This window comes from Filicampus tigris, chromosome 1 (assembly GCF_054856515.1).
Source record: "Filicampus tigris isolate MCC_2025a chromosome 1, RoL_Ftig_1.0, whole genome shotgun sequence".
Lineage (NCBI taxonomy): Eukaryota > Metazoa > Chordata > Actinopteri > Syngnathiformes > Syngnathidae > Filicampus > Filicampus tigris.
The window spans coordinates 32,047,969-32,066,200 of NC_141217.1; the positions used below are offsets into that span (position 1 = coordinate 32,047,969).

Consider the following 18,232-nt stretch of genomic DNA (forward strand, 5'->3'; position numbering starts at 1 on the left):
TTGTAGGACGGTTTCCGTTGCCTTTGTCTTTTTGTTGTTTTTTTTGAAAACCAATATTTGTGTGACAGGGTCATCAACCAGCGCGGAGAGGTCTAAACTCCTAAAGTCGGAAGTGTATCCTGTGTGGACGATTAACCTCCAACAGTCTCCTCGAGAGTTGCAAATCCTTTAATCCGAAACTTTACATCAAAAGCTTGCTGACAACAATCCTATCAGATGGCAACGTCTGAGGCGTTCAAAAGTTGGCCGGTGCTGCTATGGATGTGGGAACTGCACTTTGCGAATGAGGATTATAGGAATTAGAAATCAGACAGTAAATCAAAAGTGATAGCAAAATTGAAAGTGAATAATATAAAAAAAAACAACGGGAGAAAAATTGGTGAATATGATGAGTAGAGAAACTTTGTGACTTGCTCATCTCCTTGCTTTGGCTAAGAATGAGCAAAAACTCACTGTGAAACCAAAACTCTCCTTGTGTTCAGGTAACGTGCGCATCATGCAAATATCGCAGCAGAATGTGATAGCTTTAGTCCAAACCACAGTAAACCCCCTTTTTGTCCGTGCCTTACTTTGCATTATTGTCATTGGGTTCGTCTCCATCCGATGACGAGGAAGGCGACGGAGAAGGACCCGACTGCGTGCCCGCGTGGTGATTGGGTAAACGCCCTCCACCCTGAGAGGAATCATATGGCGCCGACCAATCCGAAAAGCCCATCTTTCCTGTGGGCAAATCGTTGCAGTCTTGGGATGGCGGTGGCGGGTTCTGGAACAGGGGGGCGGAGCCGGGTCCAAATGGAGCGTTTGCAAAAGGCGGTTTGAAGCCGGCCACCTGGGGAGGAGGGAACTGATGGAGAGGACAGAGAGAATGAACGCAATGCATTAGGTGCTACTAAAAATAATTATAAAAAATTAATAAATCACTTCATGTGGCTAATTACATTCAATTTGCTGGGAGTAGCAACGTGACAAGTGGCCGCTATCTTTGTGGAATTTTCTCAAAAATATGAAACGAGCACTTCAAGCGCCACCAAAATCCTCCAAAGCAAATAAATCCACAAAAAATAAATCAATTGATGACTGCCATATATGTGCTATTCTACTGCTTTTCACACCAATAATGTTCCATTTGCACAATTTAAGTGGAGTTTTTTAGATGCCGTTAGAAACATTACAGCAATTTGGACGAGTCACCTTGAAGAAGCCCTCTGAATTATTTTCACTTGTATGAGTTTTTTTGGTGGATATTTCTAACTACAACTTGTCAGTTAATCGGAGAAGGGCTGCCCCAAGTAGCACATGAACTCAAAGGGTCAAGGAGATATTTTGAAAAATTAAGTTATACTGTTTTATTCTCATTTAAAGGCATTTTTTAAAACCACATTTTCCTATAGGCAATATCACACAAAAATATTCCCTGAAAATATATTTTTTTCCTCCCCAGACACAAAAAACTAAATTTCTCTAGAACCTATTATCCAATTTTTTTAATTTGTGGTGCATTGTACTCTGGTTGACGTGGCCCTTCCAACCAGACGCAGCATCTTGGGAAAACGTTGCTAACGCTAGTGATTATAGCATTGGGACTGACGAATGATTACACTGTTCGCAATCTTTCACTCATTTTTGGTGGATATTTTCAGGAACTATCTAGCTCACAGGGGCCAAACTCAAGGCCCACATCAATCATGTGTGTCAACTTCCATGATACTTGCTAAAAGTTGGACAAAAGTCTAAACTGTCAAATGTAATAAAAAAATAATACTGAGGCATTTGAAGCATTTTTTTGTAACCAAACACCTTTTTACAGTAAAGTGTTATCCTCCTCCTGATTTCAAAACAAAGTATCCATCAATTTGTAGTACTGTATTATATGAAATATGACGACACAAAGATTTATATGGTTTAACAGTCATAACAGCCCTCTGAGGGAAATTATTAACTACAACGTGGCCCGTGACAAAATGAGTTTGACACCTCTGATCTTGGTCTACAAATTGAAGTGGCTAATCCCAGCAAATACAACATTTTGACAAATTGTCATTTTAGGGTTTGAGGTATAGAATTCCCTCAGAATGGCTTAAAAAAAAAAAAAACACGCAACATCTCTCTGCTAAACTTAAAACAACCACACACAAATGGTACATACAAAACAAGAAAAAGAGATCTACCTGATTTTTTCCTGGATGCATCGGTCCCATGTGGCCAGATGGTCCCCCAAATGGAGTGGGCCCAAACCCAGGTACTGAATGAACATACAGTTATTATTGATAGACACAAATACAAGGTATTTTTTTTGTGTTTGTTTTTTAATTCAGTTATGTCCAACCTCCGGCGCGGGGGCCAAATACGGACCGCTGTCAAATTTTATCTGGCCCGCAGCAGCCTCGGTCATAAAATTAATAACGTCTGGCCCGTAGCCCCATTGACAAGCATATAAAATACACTCTGAATGCAATTTCACATTTACACACAAGAAGGAAGCGGCACTCTGCCCAACGCCATAACCTTGTGTGACCTTTTCCGGACAGTTTCTAAAATGGCGAGAATGAATAAATAAAGGAAAGTTGACAGCGAGGGCCGACACTTTTAAGGAAAAGTGGGAATTGTTCTATTTCTCACTGAAATACGCAACAACTGTGTCTGCCTCATTTGCGCGGCGACTGTTACTTATTTGCCTATTTTTAAATCTAAACATTCAGTGAACATTTTCAACAATATGCCATGTTTCAAACAACAACCCTGGCCTCTACTGGTGAATGACATTTTTTTTTTTACATATTTCCCTGTTACTGAATATATATACATACACATCTCACTCACTTGTACAACAGTGTGTTACTTATGAAATCCATGCAGTCCATCCATGTTTCAGAAAATAAAACTTTATTTATTAAAATACACATTTTGAACTCTTACGAAAAAGAGTTGAAGGTCTCTTTCAAATGAATTAAAAAGCTGAACTTAAATTATCCATCTGGCAAACAAAAACGCTTGAATTTAAAAATACAGTGGGGAAAAAGAGAGCACAATTTCATTGAACAATGAAAGTAAATATTTGAAAAATAACTGCCTGAATATTTATTTGACCTGGTTAATGGGACTTGTAATGCTCCTGAACCTTTGCGCACATGCGGCATCTGCAAATCACGGCTGGGAAGTCATTTTCATCTTTCCGCAGGACTGTAAACTGACTTCTTAAGAAAAATATTTTTTGGTGTGCGTGTAAGCGTTCATATTACATAAGTGCGACCTCGGTCTCTTTTCTTGTGTGAACATAATTGCGCCCCTAAAGTAACCCGCGTATGCAGAAGAAGAGACGGTCGTCGTCACACACGACGGCGTGTTTACGGACGTAAATGTGGTGCAGCGCGTTAGGGGAATTTCGACAGTGGAGCAATTCAGTGGGAGGTAGAAATAGAAATACAGTATTTGGGGGGAAATGATGAGGTGAGGCTTTTCCGATCTCATTTCATGGAGACGTCACTAAAGATGACGTCACGTCATAACCGCGTGTAAAAAATGAGCCGATCGAGCGGTGGCTGAATTACCACTATCACCATAAATGTCCACTTTATGTTTCAAGTGGGATTAATTTAAAGACAAATATAAAGTCAATACTGTTACTCAAAAACAACTGCAGAGTCGCTCTCAGCACAGATCCCTCCGCCCGCGCAGAGCGCATTTCGGGCTCCTGACGTTAATGTCGGATGTATGTGACCTGGAGGCTCAGACTGCGGTCGCATTGCAAAAAATTTTTTTAAATCCCATAGATATCCGATTTAGGACTACGTATGAAAGTGGCCAAAAGCTTTGACTTAATAAAAAGACATGATACAACTAACATGCACCTCAATCAGACACTTCAATCCCAAGCTATGCAGAGCTGCAATTTAAGGATGAAAGACTCTTGATCTATACAGATAACTGAATAAACTAGGGAGTAGTTCATGATAACATATGAAGTACATTTTTAAAACAAAAATAAAAAAGAAGCATAGAAAAATATGCAAACAAAACAAAATAACAGTCAACTAGTTTATTGTCTTGAGTATTTTTGAAGGTATGCAAGATGCAAAATGAACAAATTTCCCCCTCAGGAATAATGAAGATGCTTTAAAATGTAACGATTACAATTTTCAAGTTATTAGGCTACATATGGTCAGGTGCGAGCACGTCAGTCAATTTTGCCGGGCCGTCATTCGCCATTCACCAGCGGCCGGGCCACCTGTCCGTCATCGTCAGTCTGTCATTATTTCAAGCCGAAATCTACATTCATCAATACTTCACTCCGCCATCGTTATTTTACATGCGCTTCCGTCGTCTCTAAATTACACTTCACCACCGCTACAGTTTGTCATCGTTACGTTAACCACGATTCCGCCATCGCTAAATTACAGCTCGTCAGTGCTATTTCAGGACCGCCAGCTTGTCACGTCAACTTTATTTTAACCACACTAGCATCATGGCTAAATTATAGTTCAGCCCCATTGTTTTAGGACCAACAGATCATCTTCTACCACTACTTACTATGTCACACGCATTCGCAGCACAAGCGGTGTATCTACCCCGGTAAAGAACCACAGTTCGAACTGTAAAAACTTAAAGATATTGGATAGTATTTACAATCAATATTTACAATCAAACTCTCTCCCACTGTTTCTGGGAATGTAGGGAAATCCAAAGTTTTTGGATGGTTGTAAAACATGCTGTAAAAGATGTTATTTCTAAGGCTTTACCACTGGAACCTTCATTCATCATTTTGGGACAATATCCCAAGCACACAAGATTTCCAAAGAGCAAACAGATTTTCACTGAGATGTGTTTATTGCAAGCAAAAAGATTGATTGCGTTGCACTGGAAAAACGTTAGGAGACCGCTAAGGACGTAACGATTCAAGCCCCAATTCGATTAGATTTTCGATTTGCAGTTCAGGATTTTTGATTAGATTTTTGAAAAATTGCTACCATGATGGTCTCTGTGCACTAGTGTGGTTCTGCAGTCATCCACAAACGTAATACGCAATGATGTTTGGCGCAAAAGCATAATTTGATCTACACATTCAAAATGTGCTATGCATCTGGAATGAAAAAAACGTTTCAAGTCATCATTTTATAGATGAATTTAAGCAACTCGATTTCGAGGCCCTAGAGACCAACCATCGGACAGTGGACTAAACAACTGTTGACGACTCTCCCACTAGCACGTATCACTTATCTGCTGAAAGGGAAAAGGGACTTGTTTGAAAGAGTTTGGAGACCATTTATGCTCTTTGCCCAGGACACTGACTTGACTGATGAAGAGAATGCCTAGAATCACTTTGTGTTGTTTTTCAGGGTTTTGATCTGCTTGCAGGGTTGAAAAAAGTTTCGGTATATTACGTAATTAATTTATGGTATGGTATTAGTTTTACTAATATTATACTTTGTGTCTAAGAGCATGTCCTGTTAAATGTTTGTGTGAATTTTAAAATTCTAAAGCACAAATAAACGGTGCTGGAAAAAAAATATTTACAATCATCTCTTTGACTCAAACATTCAATAAATAAAATATGCCTTGTAACCCAGTAGTACGTAGAGTGGCCTAAAAGGTATCTGAAGCTTTTGCTCTTTCACATATTTCTGCATAAAATCACCATCAAATGTGATCTGATCGTTTTCAAAATCACACAGAGAAAACTTGAAGCAATCTACCAGATATGAAATGCGATTGTTAAGTTACGTATTCCTCCCCCTTCTGTCATTGTTTGCATGCAAACATCATTAAAAATATGAAAACATATGAAAACGTATAAATGTCTGTGTATTATTAGTTCAAGCAGACACATTTTTTTCATCCATGTGATTTTGAAAAAGATCGGATCACATTTGATGGTGATTTTATGCAGAAATGTGAGACATTCCAAAAGCTTCAGATACTTTTTCAGACCACTCTCGACTCTCCCTCGCTCTCCCTACAAAGATCGTAGATTTCTGTTGTCACGGCAACCACTCGAAGGTAATAGGAGTGCCAGCGCAGCTGCAAAGTGTTGATTTTTGACTAATTCAATTCCACTTGAATCATAAAGCATAAAGTGGACATTTGTGGTGATAGTCATTCTGACACGCAGACGGTGCATTTGTGACATGCATCAATAATGTGATCTTATCTTTAGCAGATTTCTCCACCAAATGACGTCATCTCATTACCCGTTACCCCAATCATTTCTACCTCCTCGATGGATTTCCGGTGGGAGGTTCTAGTATGTAAACAGAGGAGTGAGGACCTTGGAACGTGTAATTAGAGGAACGAGATGAGCCCATAGTCAATGCAGCCCACTCGAAGCAACCCCGGAGTATATTCACACACGAACAACCATAAGTCTCCAGTCGTCAGCGGAACAGACGCTCTGTCGGTACTGACCCAGTTAGTGACGATTCCATTGACGGACAAAAACCAGCTTCAGTTGATGCTAGGTCTGTCCGTTGTTCTAAGTTTCCCGTCATTCATCATTTGTCAGCAAAACGGGCATCCGCCAGTGACAAAGTGACAGAGCTGCTTTGTTCCTGTGGCTGCATGGCTAGTTAGTGGCGGATGAAACTGCTAATTGTACGTGTGCAGATGCAGGCTGTTCAACATGTTTGTTATGAAGAACTGTCTCGTCTTCGAGGGGTGACGACAAGTCATGGCATCTATTTTGCTGGCCCCAGCTGCACGTTCGGTCATTGATTACATTTTACAATTACTCTCTGTTTGCTACTGCAACTTGCAAATGAAAGTAAAGTAGAGCAGGAAAAGGTCGGCCGATTGGCTGCTGTCAGACATTTCTGCCACGCCCGATCAAGTTAAATAAGTTCACAGCTGATCACCTTAATTGATCTGCAATTTATCGCGATCAGAGTTGTGATGTAACGTTATATACCAGATACGATATAAAATGTCTATTATATGACATAGGGGTGGGCGATCTGGCAAAAATATCAGATCAGATTTTTAAAAAATAAAATCACAATCACGTTTTTATCATGACTCTTTTTTTTTTACATTGTTTTTTTAAGACTAATTTGCACATTTCTGACCATTTTACTCATGTTAATCATAAAACATATTTAAAATGTGTATAAAACTCTAAAAGCAAAAATGACATTTTAAGCCAGCTAAGCTTTCTGAACAGGTTTTAAGTTGAATTGTGTCAATTTTTATCAAAATGTGCAGTGAATGTAAAGATAAAAGGTAACAATGTAAACATAAAAACACAGCTCGTAACGCAGGTCTAGTACTTTGAAGAGTCTTTTAAAGCCATCGTTTTCCACTGTTTTAATGGGAGTCACGTCTTCAGCAAGGTAATAAATCACTGCCTCAGTTACGTCTTTACACTGCTTGCTTGTTTTTTCATATGGAGTGCTCTTGTTAAATAGCTGTGTTCCTGTGGGTTGCGTTAGCTTGGAGCTAGCGGCTGCCTCCGGCTACCTCTGATCTCAGTTTGCTTTGGCTGTCGGCGCTAACGTCCGAACCGACTCTCTGCAAACTTTGCAAACAACTGGTTTGTGCCGTCTCCTCCGAGGAAAAGCCAAACCAAATCGACACTCTGGATGTGGAGTTTATTTTCGGGACCAACTCTGCTTCGTTGTGACTTTCCGCTAAAGCTCCCCGCTATACAAAGAAACAGGGAGGCGGGGAACGTCACATACGGTGCACTGTGCGTGCTGTGATTCGTTTGTCGGGTATACGCGCCAGCTGCTTTGCATAGAGCTAAACTATTTAGGATGTGCCATTTAGACGATCAAACGATCTTTCGGCTTTACCCCTAATACGACATAGCGCTCATATATATAGTGTGTCTTTTTTATTTTATTTTTTTACATTTATGACTATGTGTACATACTCAACATCAATGAGAGTTGCTAAATAGGGAATTCTGGAGTTTCTTTTCCTTTTCTAAAGGTGGTATCTAACTGAATTGAACATATTCGTGATTTTTCCATGATAGGAAAAACGATTTGCAACCATTAAACTGTTTCCGAACATTGAGTGAACGTCTTTGCAACCTTTAACGAACCCTGATCAAAAAAACATTTGCTGCGTTCACAAACACTTGCAAGCCGTCATCGCTCTGCGAGATCCTAATATGCTATTGCCGATCGGGATTACTTTTTTCAATTCAGTTACAGCTCAGCACACAGAGCCAACATGGTATCCGTCTATCTACTTGGAAACAATTAATCCACATGACTATATTTTTATTTGCTTCTTATCTACAGTATGTACTCCTTTTACACATTGCTCTGAAATCAGGCCCTTAGAACAAGCTGCCTCTTGTGTTCCTAAAACGCAAACTTTGACTCAGTTCATTTATTAGAAGTTTACTGGATAAATGGTATAGGCTATAGGCTAATAGGCTTACTTCCGTGTTACTTGAAGCACTATGTTGTATTTATTTCAATTCTTTGCACTTAACGGCATTCATTGAAAAGTGGTTATACAAGCAGATATTTTCATTGGCATTTATTTGGACACTGCATATTTGTTTTATTTTTATGATTTTTTTTTTCCTTTTATTGTATGGTCTATATAAAATATGCATTTTATAAATAAATGCTGATAATCCCAGAATGTTTCCATGAACATTTAATTTTAAGGAAAAATACTACATAGCGGGATATCTATTGTTAACGGGATATAAAATTACCTGTACCGCAATGTAGATTTTTGTCCACATCACACACCTCTAATCGCGATGACTTAAATCACCCAGCCCGACTAAACTATAAGGATGCAACAGTTGTGATTCTGACTTCAAGCCATCAATCAATCAACCTGATCAGTTTGACTCACAAATGAAAGCAGGAGGCCCCATGTTAGGCGATCGCGGTTTGGAGGCCGCTGAGAAATACTCCACAGCTTTCTTGAAGCGATCCACCTTGTCCTCCATGCGAGACTGGAAGGAGACAGAGAACCGTGTTCACCATTTGTTTTCTAATGCTCAGCATAATAACCTTGATGGTTATCTGCTGTAAATACACATTTGTGTAAGCCTTTGCATGAAGTTTGCAGAAGAAACTATTTGACTCGTATCATCAGATTACTTGTTTGAGCCAACGGGCGGGAGGAACAGGAAGTAGGAAGGTCGGTAAAAATATGACGCCGTTGCTCTGCCAAGTGTGAGCGCTGGCCACAAACGTCAAACCTCTGACGTCAACAACCACAAACGCTGTGACAGCGGCCATCTATCATCCAGCCGAGTGGGACCGAAGATTGTTAGGAACCAGGGCTGGCCTATATGAACTTCAAATAAAATCTCAAATTTGTTTCCTCATAAAATTCCCAATTCCAATTTTAATCCATCCCTCTCTAAACAAGCATTGAAATTGTGTATTTTTTTTAACAGCAATTTTTTTACTACAGCAGAAACTTTCACAGTAATAGAGATAAATATTTTTTCTTGACAGGAGTTAAGAGTAAAATACTTCTGCTAGGGAAAAAAAATCATGTAAACACGACCCCTAAAACATTAACATTTTAGATGTCAACCCAAAGAAGATTCAAGAATATGTTCTATGCAAGCCCACTAATTGAAACAAGGCATTCTGATAAATATTGCATTTGCGGAATAAGAGTTAACCCATTAAGGCCGGGAGCGCATAACCACTTTTCGACCACTAGAGCAGGGAGCACTGTTGTGTCTTTCTAACCATAAAGCCTGGAAAGTACATTCGTCATTTTCTTTTTTTGATCCAATTCTCGGTCTCTTAACCAATGAAATATATCACAATATACACGTGACGGTGTCGTGAGCCCACGCAGAATGTTCTGGAATTCTTTCGAGTCATAATGGCGGACGGCTTCGATCGCGGGACCTCTGAAATGAGTAACGACAGTGATATAGACGACGCGCTTGTGGACTTTTAACCAGTAGAACCAGTCGAACGTGATATATGGTTAAGGTATATGTTTGTAGACAATGACAATATCGACGTCTTTGTAACAGAATAGATGATGGTCATCACCACTCGATTTTTAAAAAAAATAGTGCTTCTCTTGCACTGACACTTTATTTTTACATTTTGAATTGAAACAGTAAAGATGAATAAACTCTGGCCTGTGTGAAAGCCACATTTCTAAGGTCTCAAATTCTTTGAGAATGATGTTTCTATCTGCTACAGGGGCTGAGATATTAATCATTTTGTAAGTGTTGAATTTCTGTGAAAGCTTCATGTTTTCAAGGCTAATTACAAAGACGACCTTAGGTTTTGGGGAGCTGTAGAGCCAGGCGTTTTAGGCTTTAATGGGTTAATCCACCCATTTTTATCCATCTCTGGGGGTGGCCATTTTGTCACTTCTGTCGACTGAAAATAACATCACAACTGCTCAGGGCTCAGGAAGCGGCCAATTACGGCTGACCTGTTTTCCGAAGCTGAGCCGTGATTGGTCGTTACCTGAGCAGTTGTGATGTCATTTTCAGTTGACAGACGTGACAAAATGGCCAGAGATGGATAAAAACGGGTGGATTTTGCTGCTTAACTCATATTACAAAAGCGCAATATTAATCAGAATGCCATGTTTCAATTAGTGGATGTCTTAATGGGATTGTTGGAAGTGGATGAATGATTGCTTTTGCACTATGTATAGATGAGCACCGCATCTTTCGCCCCATTGACCTTGTGATTTCCTTCCACTGGGACCCTTTTTTGCCATAGTGGACGGACAACGTGAAAACGTTTCCACCCATGCTATGTTTCTTAGCAGGAATTACACTTGCTAGATACTTATTTTGAAAAATAGATGCTACAGAATGTTGGTTAAAAGTTGCTGAATATTGCACCAAAGGTGCTAATTTGGCAACACTGACTGCAACACAAAGATGTATCTCCAGCAGAGTGTTAATTGAATTCCCCCCCCCGAGGCATTATAATACATCAGTAACTAAATGTACAAAATATACGCAGGACCTGCAATGGCAATTGAAGCAACAGTAATCAAGACGTTCACATGATACGGGACTGTTTGGTGCTTTGGTCCACCGAATATTTTCAATGATGCAATACGGATTCTTCAAGTATTTTTATGAACGTGACCCACCGGCGACTGTTTGAAGACATCTCTGGCGATGGCGTCCAGGTTGCCAAGGTCTTTGATGGAGGAGACGTACTCTGACACAGCCTTGATCACCACTTCACAGGGCGGCAGCACCAACTGATGGGCTCGCACCTGCAATGGCAACAGTGCAACAAGGCCGTTTGAATGCTATGGAAATGAAGCAAAATGTTGTGAAAAATGAAGGCATGGTGCCACGAGAGACATCAGCATAGCCTGCCACACCTTAATTCGGTGAGTATTTTAAGGATTAACACCACCAGTGTGATTTGTTTGGGTTTTTTTTGGGGGGGGGGGCTTTGTGTTTGAAACTTGGATTTTAGGAAAAGTCAATACAGTATTGAGGGGGAAAATATTTTTGGACGGGGGAGTTACACTTTGCTTTCTTCCATGAAAGATTATGAAAAAAATATTCTTGACAAAATTCTACTCTAATCACCTCAAAATAGCTTTCATCACGAGACGGAAGTTCCGTGGAACTTTCAACTACGCACATTCAGCCAGCAGTCAGGCATGTTATTTGAATTAACACGGAAATACAGAGGTCGGTGCGTTGTTGACGCATGAAACTTTTGCTAAAAGAGGATACGAGATATACTGCGGTCAAACTGAACGTGAGTTGAGCTATTCTCGCGACGGGATTACATACAATTTGCATCGACAAACAGCTTTGAGAATGTGCTTACTAAATCACACACACCCACCACAGGCACGGCGTCCTGTGCAGCTAGCGTGGCAAAACACTGTAGGACAAAAGAATTATTGCGGTCTGTGGGCACCGGGACTTGTACAACACAACCAGCTTCCAATATGAGTCAAAAAGGAGCAGGACTTTGGCATAGCTTGTAAGTGTAAAGTATTTTATTGTTTGTGAAGTGCTTTATTAGAGCTCTAGCTGTTATGAAATGCGCTATATAAATAAAATTGTATTGTATTGTATTGTTCACAGCTAATACACCAATGTAGCAATAATATTTAGCATTAGCCACATTTTTAGCCAAACCTTTCCCCGACCTCCTGATTAACTAATGATGTTCATGCTTTTTTTTCTCTGTCAGAGAAGGAAGAACTTCTCGTCTTCTCAAAGTCATGCGAGAAACGGGGGGGCCAAGCGACATTTCGTCTAACTTCCCAGCATTGCATAAATAGTAAGAATGGCACCTAAAGTGAAACTGCTAAAGATAGTGTTCGGAAGTGATTGTCATGGATGAGCAGAAGGATCTATGCTGTGATTTTTCCTGCGTTGTCTGCTCTGTGCATCAATAATTGAGGCTACTGTATGAGCATCATCGTTGTTGTAGTTGTTTGCTCTTTATTAGACTGAGAAGAAAGCTCTTGTTGGTTGGTGATAGGTGACGGAGGCAATCAAAAATGATTAAACTGATTCAAAAAAGTGTGTAACAAGTTGCCCAACAGAGCAATTCACCTTTTAAAGGACAAAGTTATGTCAGAAGATTCCCTTAGATCAGTTTGCTGTGCCAAAATCAAGCAATGGATTACTAAAGAAACGGAGAAAAGAAAAAACGAAAAGAAAGGGAATTTCCTTGTGTTATGGGAACTAATTCAGTTAATAATTCAAGGTTCCACAGCACATACTTGAGGTTGGGCACCCGTGGATTCGCATATTCACAAATTTAAAAATAAATCATTCCAATATTTTTAAATGGTTTGGGGTTGTTTGGAGGAGGGGATTCGATATTTACGCAAACACAATAACACAATATGTATATGGCAGTTGGGTCTCGAACTATAAACTTGTATTAAGCGATCACTAGCTTAAAATGCGGAAACGGATGTATTATGTGTGTTGCCATGTAACAGGCAGATGCTTGTGATTGAATATTTGTATTATCGTTTGTAATTTACTCAACATTTGTGGTTCAAACGTATAGGATCAGCAGGACTTGCGTTCTTGAAAACCAACTGCACAAGAAATGACAATACACCAATGCAATCATTTATCTTTTTTCCTCCTTGTATTACTGTTAAACTTTGTTCATTGCAAACTACTTTGCCTCGCACTTTGTATTTTGTAGGGTTGGGCACCGGGAACCGAGTGGAACCGGGACTAGCACTTTGGTTCTACCGGAATCGTTCAGGTTTTAAAATGTTCATGCCACATTTCGATTCCTAATCCGTCTCGCGGAGGAAGCCGCCCAAATCAAACAAAGTACTACTAGTGTGCGCGCGGCGCGGAGCAAACAACAGACACGAGCAAAGTACAACCAATCGGAAATGTGTGCGTGCCGTGCTAGCGAGCAGCAAGTGCCGACAACACACAGACAGCAACGAAGACCACAGGATAATGCTCGCGGGGTGTGATAATTATGGATGTTCGACACAGGTCAAAAGTGTGGTTGCACTTCATAAAAAATAAAAAAAAGACCAAAATACTCAGTGCAATACGTAAAAAATTAACCAGTCAGAATCGGGTAAGTATACAAATGAAATATGTGCAATGCCCACAACAGTTTTTCTTTTAATTTGCACACTTGGCTTGCCCATGGGTGTTACGTAGCATGCTATAAGATGCATTATTGTATTGTATTTTCTTGAGGTTCTCCAAAATAAAGCTCCCTTGTGGATGAATCAAGCTCAAGGGTTTGATAATATATTTGTCAAAAATATCAATTATGAATTTTCCTATGATTTTCTCATACAGTACAAAAGTTCATGAAACAATTATTTTACATTACATTTTTTTGACATTTGTTTTTATTGTCACTTATTTATTCTTGATTTTGGCAGTTCTGGTCCTCCATACCCGTAAAGCAGTGATGGGATGTACTCTGACAAGGCTTAAAGTAGAAATCAACCCAAACACATTTTTTTCCAGAAAATGTTCCCTGCAGGCCCACTAGTCGAAACACAGCATTCTGATTAATATTGCGTTTGTGGAATATGAGTGTTACGGCCCACGTTTTGTCATGGCCGTTTTAATTTGTGTGTGTGGGTGCTCGCCCCTGCTCTGCCCTGATTGGTGGCCTTGGTCACCAGTTTAGCCATCCAATCAGAGCAGGGGAGAGTAACCAATTTAGTTAATTACTTTCAGGTGTGTTGACCAGCACCAGTTTAAGAGGGACTGGTTTGTTGGTGTTTGGGGCTGGCTGCGAGTGACGTGGCCACTTCTGTCGACTGAAAATGACTACAACTGCTCAGGTTTCAGGTACCGACCAATCATGGCTCAGCTTCAGCAAATGGGTCAGACGTGATTGTTTGTTGTTACCTGGGCCCTGAGCAGTTGCAATGTCATTTTCAGTCGCCAAAAGTGGAAAAATGGCCCCCCCCAGAGATGGCTAAACACGGGTGGATTAACTCTTATTCCACAAATGCAATATTCATCAGAATGCCTTGTTTCAACTACTGGGCTTGCATAGAATATATTCTTAAAAAAATGTTTGGGTTGACTTCCACTTTAAGCTTATTCAGCGCTAGTTTACTTAAAAAGCACCAAAGCTGAATTATTATATCTAGTATTATTGTATCTAGTAGTGGCCGTCCAGCTTGTCATCACACGTACATGTTCCCGTCTCCTGGTTCCGCTTTGCAGTAATTACATAAAACTTTATTACTGTCCTTTTTTATTTTAAAGCGAGTACAAACCCTGGGCATCATCCTATTCTTCTTACAGCATGGAAGTCCAACATTTGTTGCCGTAAGAGTGCATCCGCCAGCAACAAATCTCCGTGGGGTAAACATGCAAGTGGCCAAACAATGGTTCCGCGGTTTTGTCACAAACATGCTTCTACATTTATTAATGATAGTTTTCAGGAAAATGTTTGTGACAACTAAACAGTTATTTTCCCAGACCTACTGTGCTTTAGATAACAAAATGACAATTACAATTGAGGGAAATGGGGAAAAAGCCGAACAGATGATGGGCTTCCTCAAAATGTCGCCACAGAGTTGGAAGCAGAGCATTGAACAAAATGTACTAACTTAAAGTTGGGTGTGTATCACAAGCACAACGTTTTGAATGGATTGAATAAGAGGTGCAACTTGTGTGTAAAGAGTGTAATTACTTGCGTTATTTACAATAATACTTTACAACCCATCAGTAAAGGTGATTACACATTTAATAACTACAATAATGAACTTTTACCAGAGAACAATTACTAGTTGAAGCAAGATTAGCCGGACCACTTTGATAGTTTTTCAACATTTTCACGTTTCACTGTAGTCATAGACCGATTATCGGCCAGGTCAATTATCGGGGCCGATATTTGGCATTTTGGCGATTATCGGCATCAGCCTTTTTTTTATGTTATTTAAAGGCCAATAAATTAAAAGCTGGTTTATTCTGGCTTGTGCAGCGCCCTTCTCTCCCTCTGTCTACTGGCCCTGCCGGCAGAAGCAGATTAGTCTGCCCACAGCACCATCTGATTGGTTCCTTGTGAAGTGGGTAACAGCCAATCAGCGTAAAGCTGCCCGCTTGCTTTTCCTTGAAGAGCACACGCACTCACGACGGGAGAGGTCCAGTGAGTAGTAAGGTCATACAACAGACTGCCGAAATTTTTGTAAAAGTCGGTCTACTATAACTCAGAATCACTTGTAACATTACTATGAGCCCTTTTATGTCAAGGGTCACTGCTGCTCGCCACAGTAAGCTGCCTTGCGGCTAAAGCTAACCGCTCACATATTGCAACAATGCAGAGGTAATTTGCTGCTTTGTGAACGACATGGCTCCGGAGAGAAGTAAAGTTGCTGAGACAGGGAAATGGTGATAAAAGAAAGAAGTGAGTGAGTGCGAGTCTGTGTGTAAGTCTCATGAAAAGCTCAACTCAACTTTATTTCTAGAGCACTTTAAAACAACCGTCGCTCCGTACATTTGCTGTACGTGATGCAAAAATGGATGGCAAAGTACTGCAAGTGAAAGTCCGGCCTTGGAAACATTTAGAGCAAAACATGCCACAGCGTGTGCTTCCACACAAAGTCAGTATGGTGGAGACGGCAGCGGAGCTGCATATGCGGCACACAAGAATGACGGAATACCCACAAAAAGCAATGGAAAGAAGACAGCCGTGTTGATGAGATTATTTTTCTGTCAAGTAGCTGCGTTGAGGATGCTCTTTTCTGTTTTTGAACATTAAAACAAAGATGCCTGAAAGATAAACATTTCAATTATGGAGGATTTTCAGAAAACTATTTACTGTAGACTTTAAGGAGGTGTTTACTTTCATTGAACTATAAGACATGCAGCTAAGCCTGGGAGCTCCATGCACTTTTTGTTAGACTTTTACAACAAAGTTGGTTATTTTCTACGATCTAAAAAAGCTGTAACATCTTGTAAATCACTAAAGATGATGAATAAACATGTGTTTAAAGGCATTTAAACTAAGTCAGGTGTTGGGAGTTTTTATTTTTCAAAATTTTGACACCATTTTAACCCTTTTTTTCTACAAATGAATATTGTCTTCAAATATCGGTTATTGGCCTCCTTGACAACTAAGAATCAATAGCATATCTGAGAAAAGCATATCGGTCTATCACTATTTCATTGTGACGGAAGCAGAAGCTCGTTTCTTCATGCAAGACTTTCAGAGATACGCTACCTTGAGAGATGCTAGTGGGTGTTCTGGTCCCAGCAGGCTCCAGTGGAAGGCAGCCAGGTCTTCATCAGGCAGAATATGATTTCCTTCACAAAGAAAAAAAAAAAAAAGGCTCTTTAAATGCTTCTCATGTGAATGACCAACGTACAAAGATACGACGGATGTAGGCGTGTGCACTTCAGCGAGTGTGTTAAAGCGTACACGTTGGAAAGTATGTTGACGTGGGACGCTCCTTACCCAACAGAGCAGCAAAGCAGGGCAGATGCTGAGTCTTGAGCCCAAGCTGTCTGGCGGCTTCAGACAGCAGGTACTGGTGTGTGGTCAGGTTTTTGCCATTCCAGCTCAGTTTGAGTGCGTGTGAGGAGAAATAGGCGGGCACATTACACAGCGCAAACTCCGAATCCTGAGCGATCAGGCCGGCAAATCCGTAGTCCCTATAGAGAGACAGCACTTCCTGGTGATGATCCTCCAAAGTCTGTACAACCTGCAGAAAGAGCACACAAGGTCATAAAAATCTTTTCAAGCAGGGTTTTTCCAGGTGCAGTCACCTTCAGAAAATGACGATTATACAGGAAGTCCTCAATTTACGAACGAGTTCTGTTCCTACACTGGCGATGGAACGAGAATTTCCGCATATGTCGGATTTCACCGTTAAAGTTGAAATTTACTTCAAAATATTTTGTATAAAAACAAACGAAAATACATTAAAATAAAAAGTATAAGATGCTGTACTTAGCATTGCTGCTGAGAGGTGGACGGAGAAGTACGAGAGGAGGGCGAAAAAGGCAAACAGCGAAAAAGGCAAACATACTGCCGGGATCGCAGACACAATCGAGACACTCTGCGCATGCTCAACCGCAAGGAATGCTGGTCTTTGTAGTACAGGAAGTGCTTGTATGCGGGAGTGCGGTATTTGGAGCGCAACTCACCGCAAATACACAGGCAGAGGTAAACAAGCTCAGAGACGCAGCACAAAAGCACACTTTTGGAGCGAGGAGAAGACCGGCTGCTTCATTCATGTGGTGAGTGACATGAATATCAATTGTTTTATTGACAGTTGAAAGTAACAAGCGGAAATGACGTCCATTTGAGTCATGACTCTGTGCGTCGCCTTACACAGTGGTTTATTCAAATGCCGTAGAAACTCTGTCTGCTCAATCATGTAAACGGGTTATTCAGAATGTTTCAGAAATCGGAATTTTGACTTTAACCCAAATATTGACTGCATGTAAACGTAGTCACCATTGTGCTGGGGACAAAATGGCGGAGGAGGCACGGGCGTCGTAAAGTCGAAACGTAAAGGTCAGGTACGTTGTAATTCAAGGACTTTCTGTATCACCCTATGCTACAACGTGAGTAGGCCTATTAATTTTTTAATAAATATAGTACATGAATAATATTAAAAATTTGAATGAGTTGATTTTTGTGAAAAAAAATGTACAAAATGAGTTCCTGCACTTAATATTGATTTGCTGTTTAGCAATTTTGTGGGCATACTTGAATAGTAATTCTTATGCATGAGAGCCTCTGCCATGGGGGGAGGAAAAAAAAAAGGAAAAAAAAATCACAGTATGCGTTTTGTTTTTTTTTAAATTGTTTAAACTCTTTGTTGC

The 18,232-nt window shown here is 40.3% G+C and overlaps 1 protein-coding gene across 6 annotated transcripts in view; it reads right to left on the reverse strand.

Annotated features, from left to right (window-relative positions):
• The window catches only part of fam120c (family with sequence similarity 120 member C), a 35,462-nt gene that overhangs the window by 8,002 nt on the left and 9,228 nt on the right, over nt 1-18,232 (reverse strand). For all 6 annotated transcript variants that reach the window (XM_086032977.1, XM_086032985.1, XM_086032952.1 and 3 more), the window contains 6 exons: nt 16,857-17,103; nt 16,623-16,705; nt 11,056-11,184; nt 8,812-8,914; nt 2,169-2,242; nt 570-844 (listed from right to left, as the gene is read on the reverse strand). In XM_086032977.1, the coding sequence (XP_085889103.1) occupies nt 570-844; nt 2,169-2,242; nt 8,812-8,914; nt 11,056-11,184; nt 16,623-16,705; nt 16,857-17,103 (911 nt within the window). The remainder of the gene's footprint in view (nt 1-569; nt 845-2,168; nt 2,243-8,811; nt 8,915-11,055; nt 11,185-16,622; nt 16,706-16,856; nt 17,104-18,232) is intronic.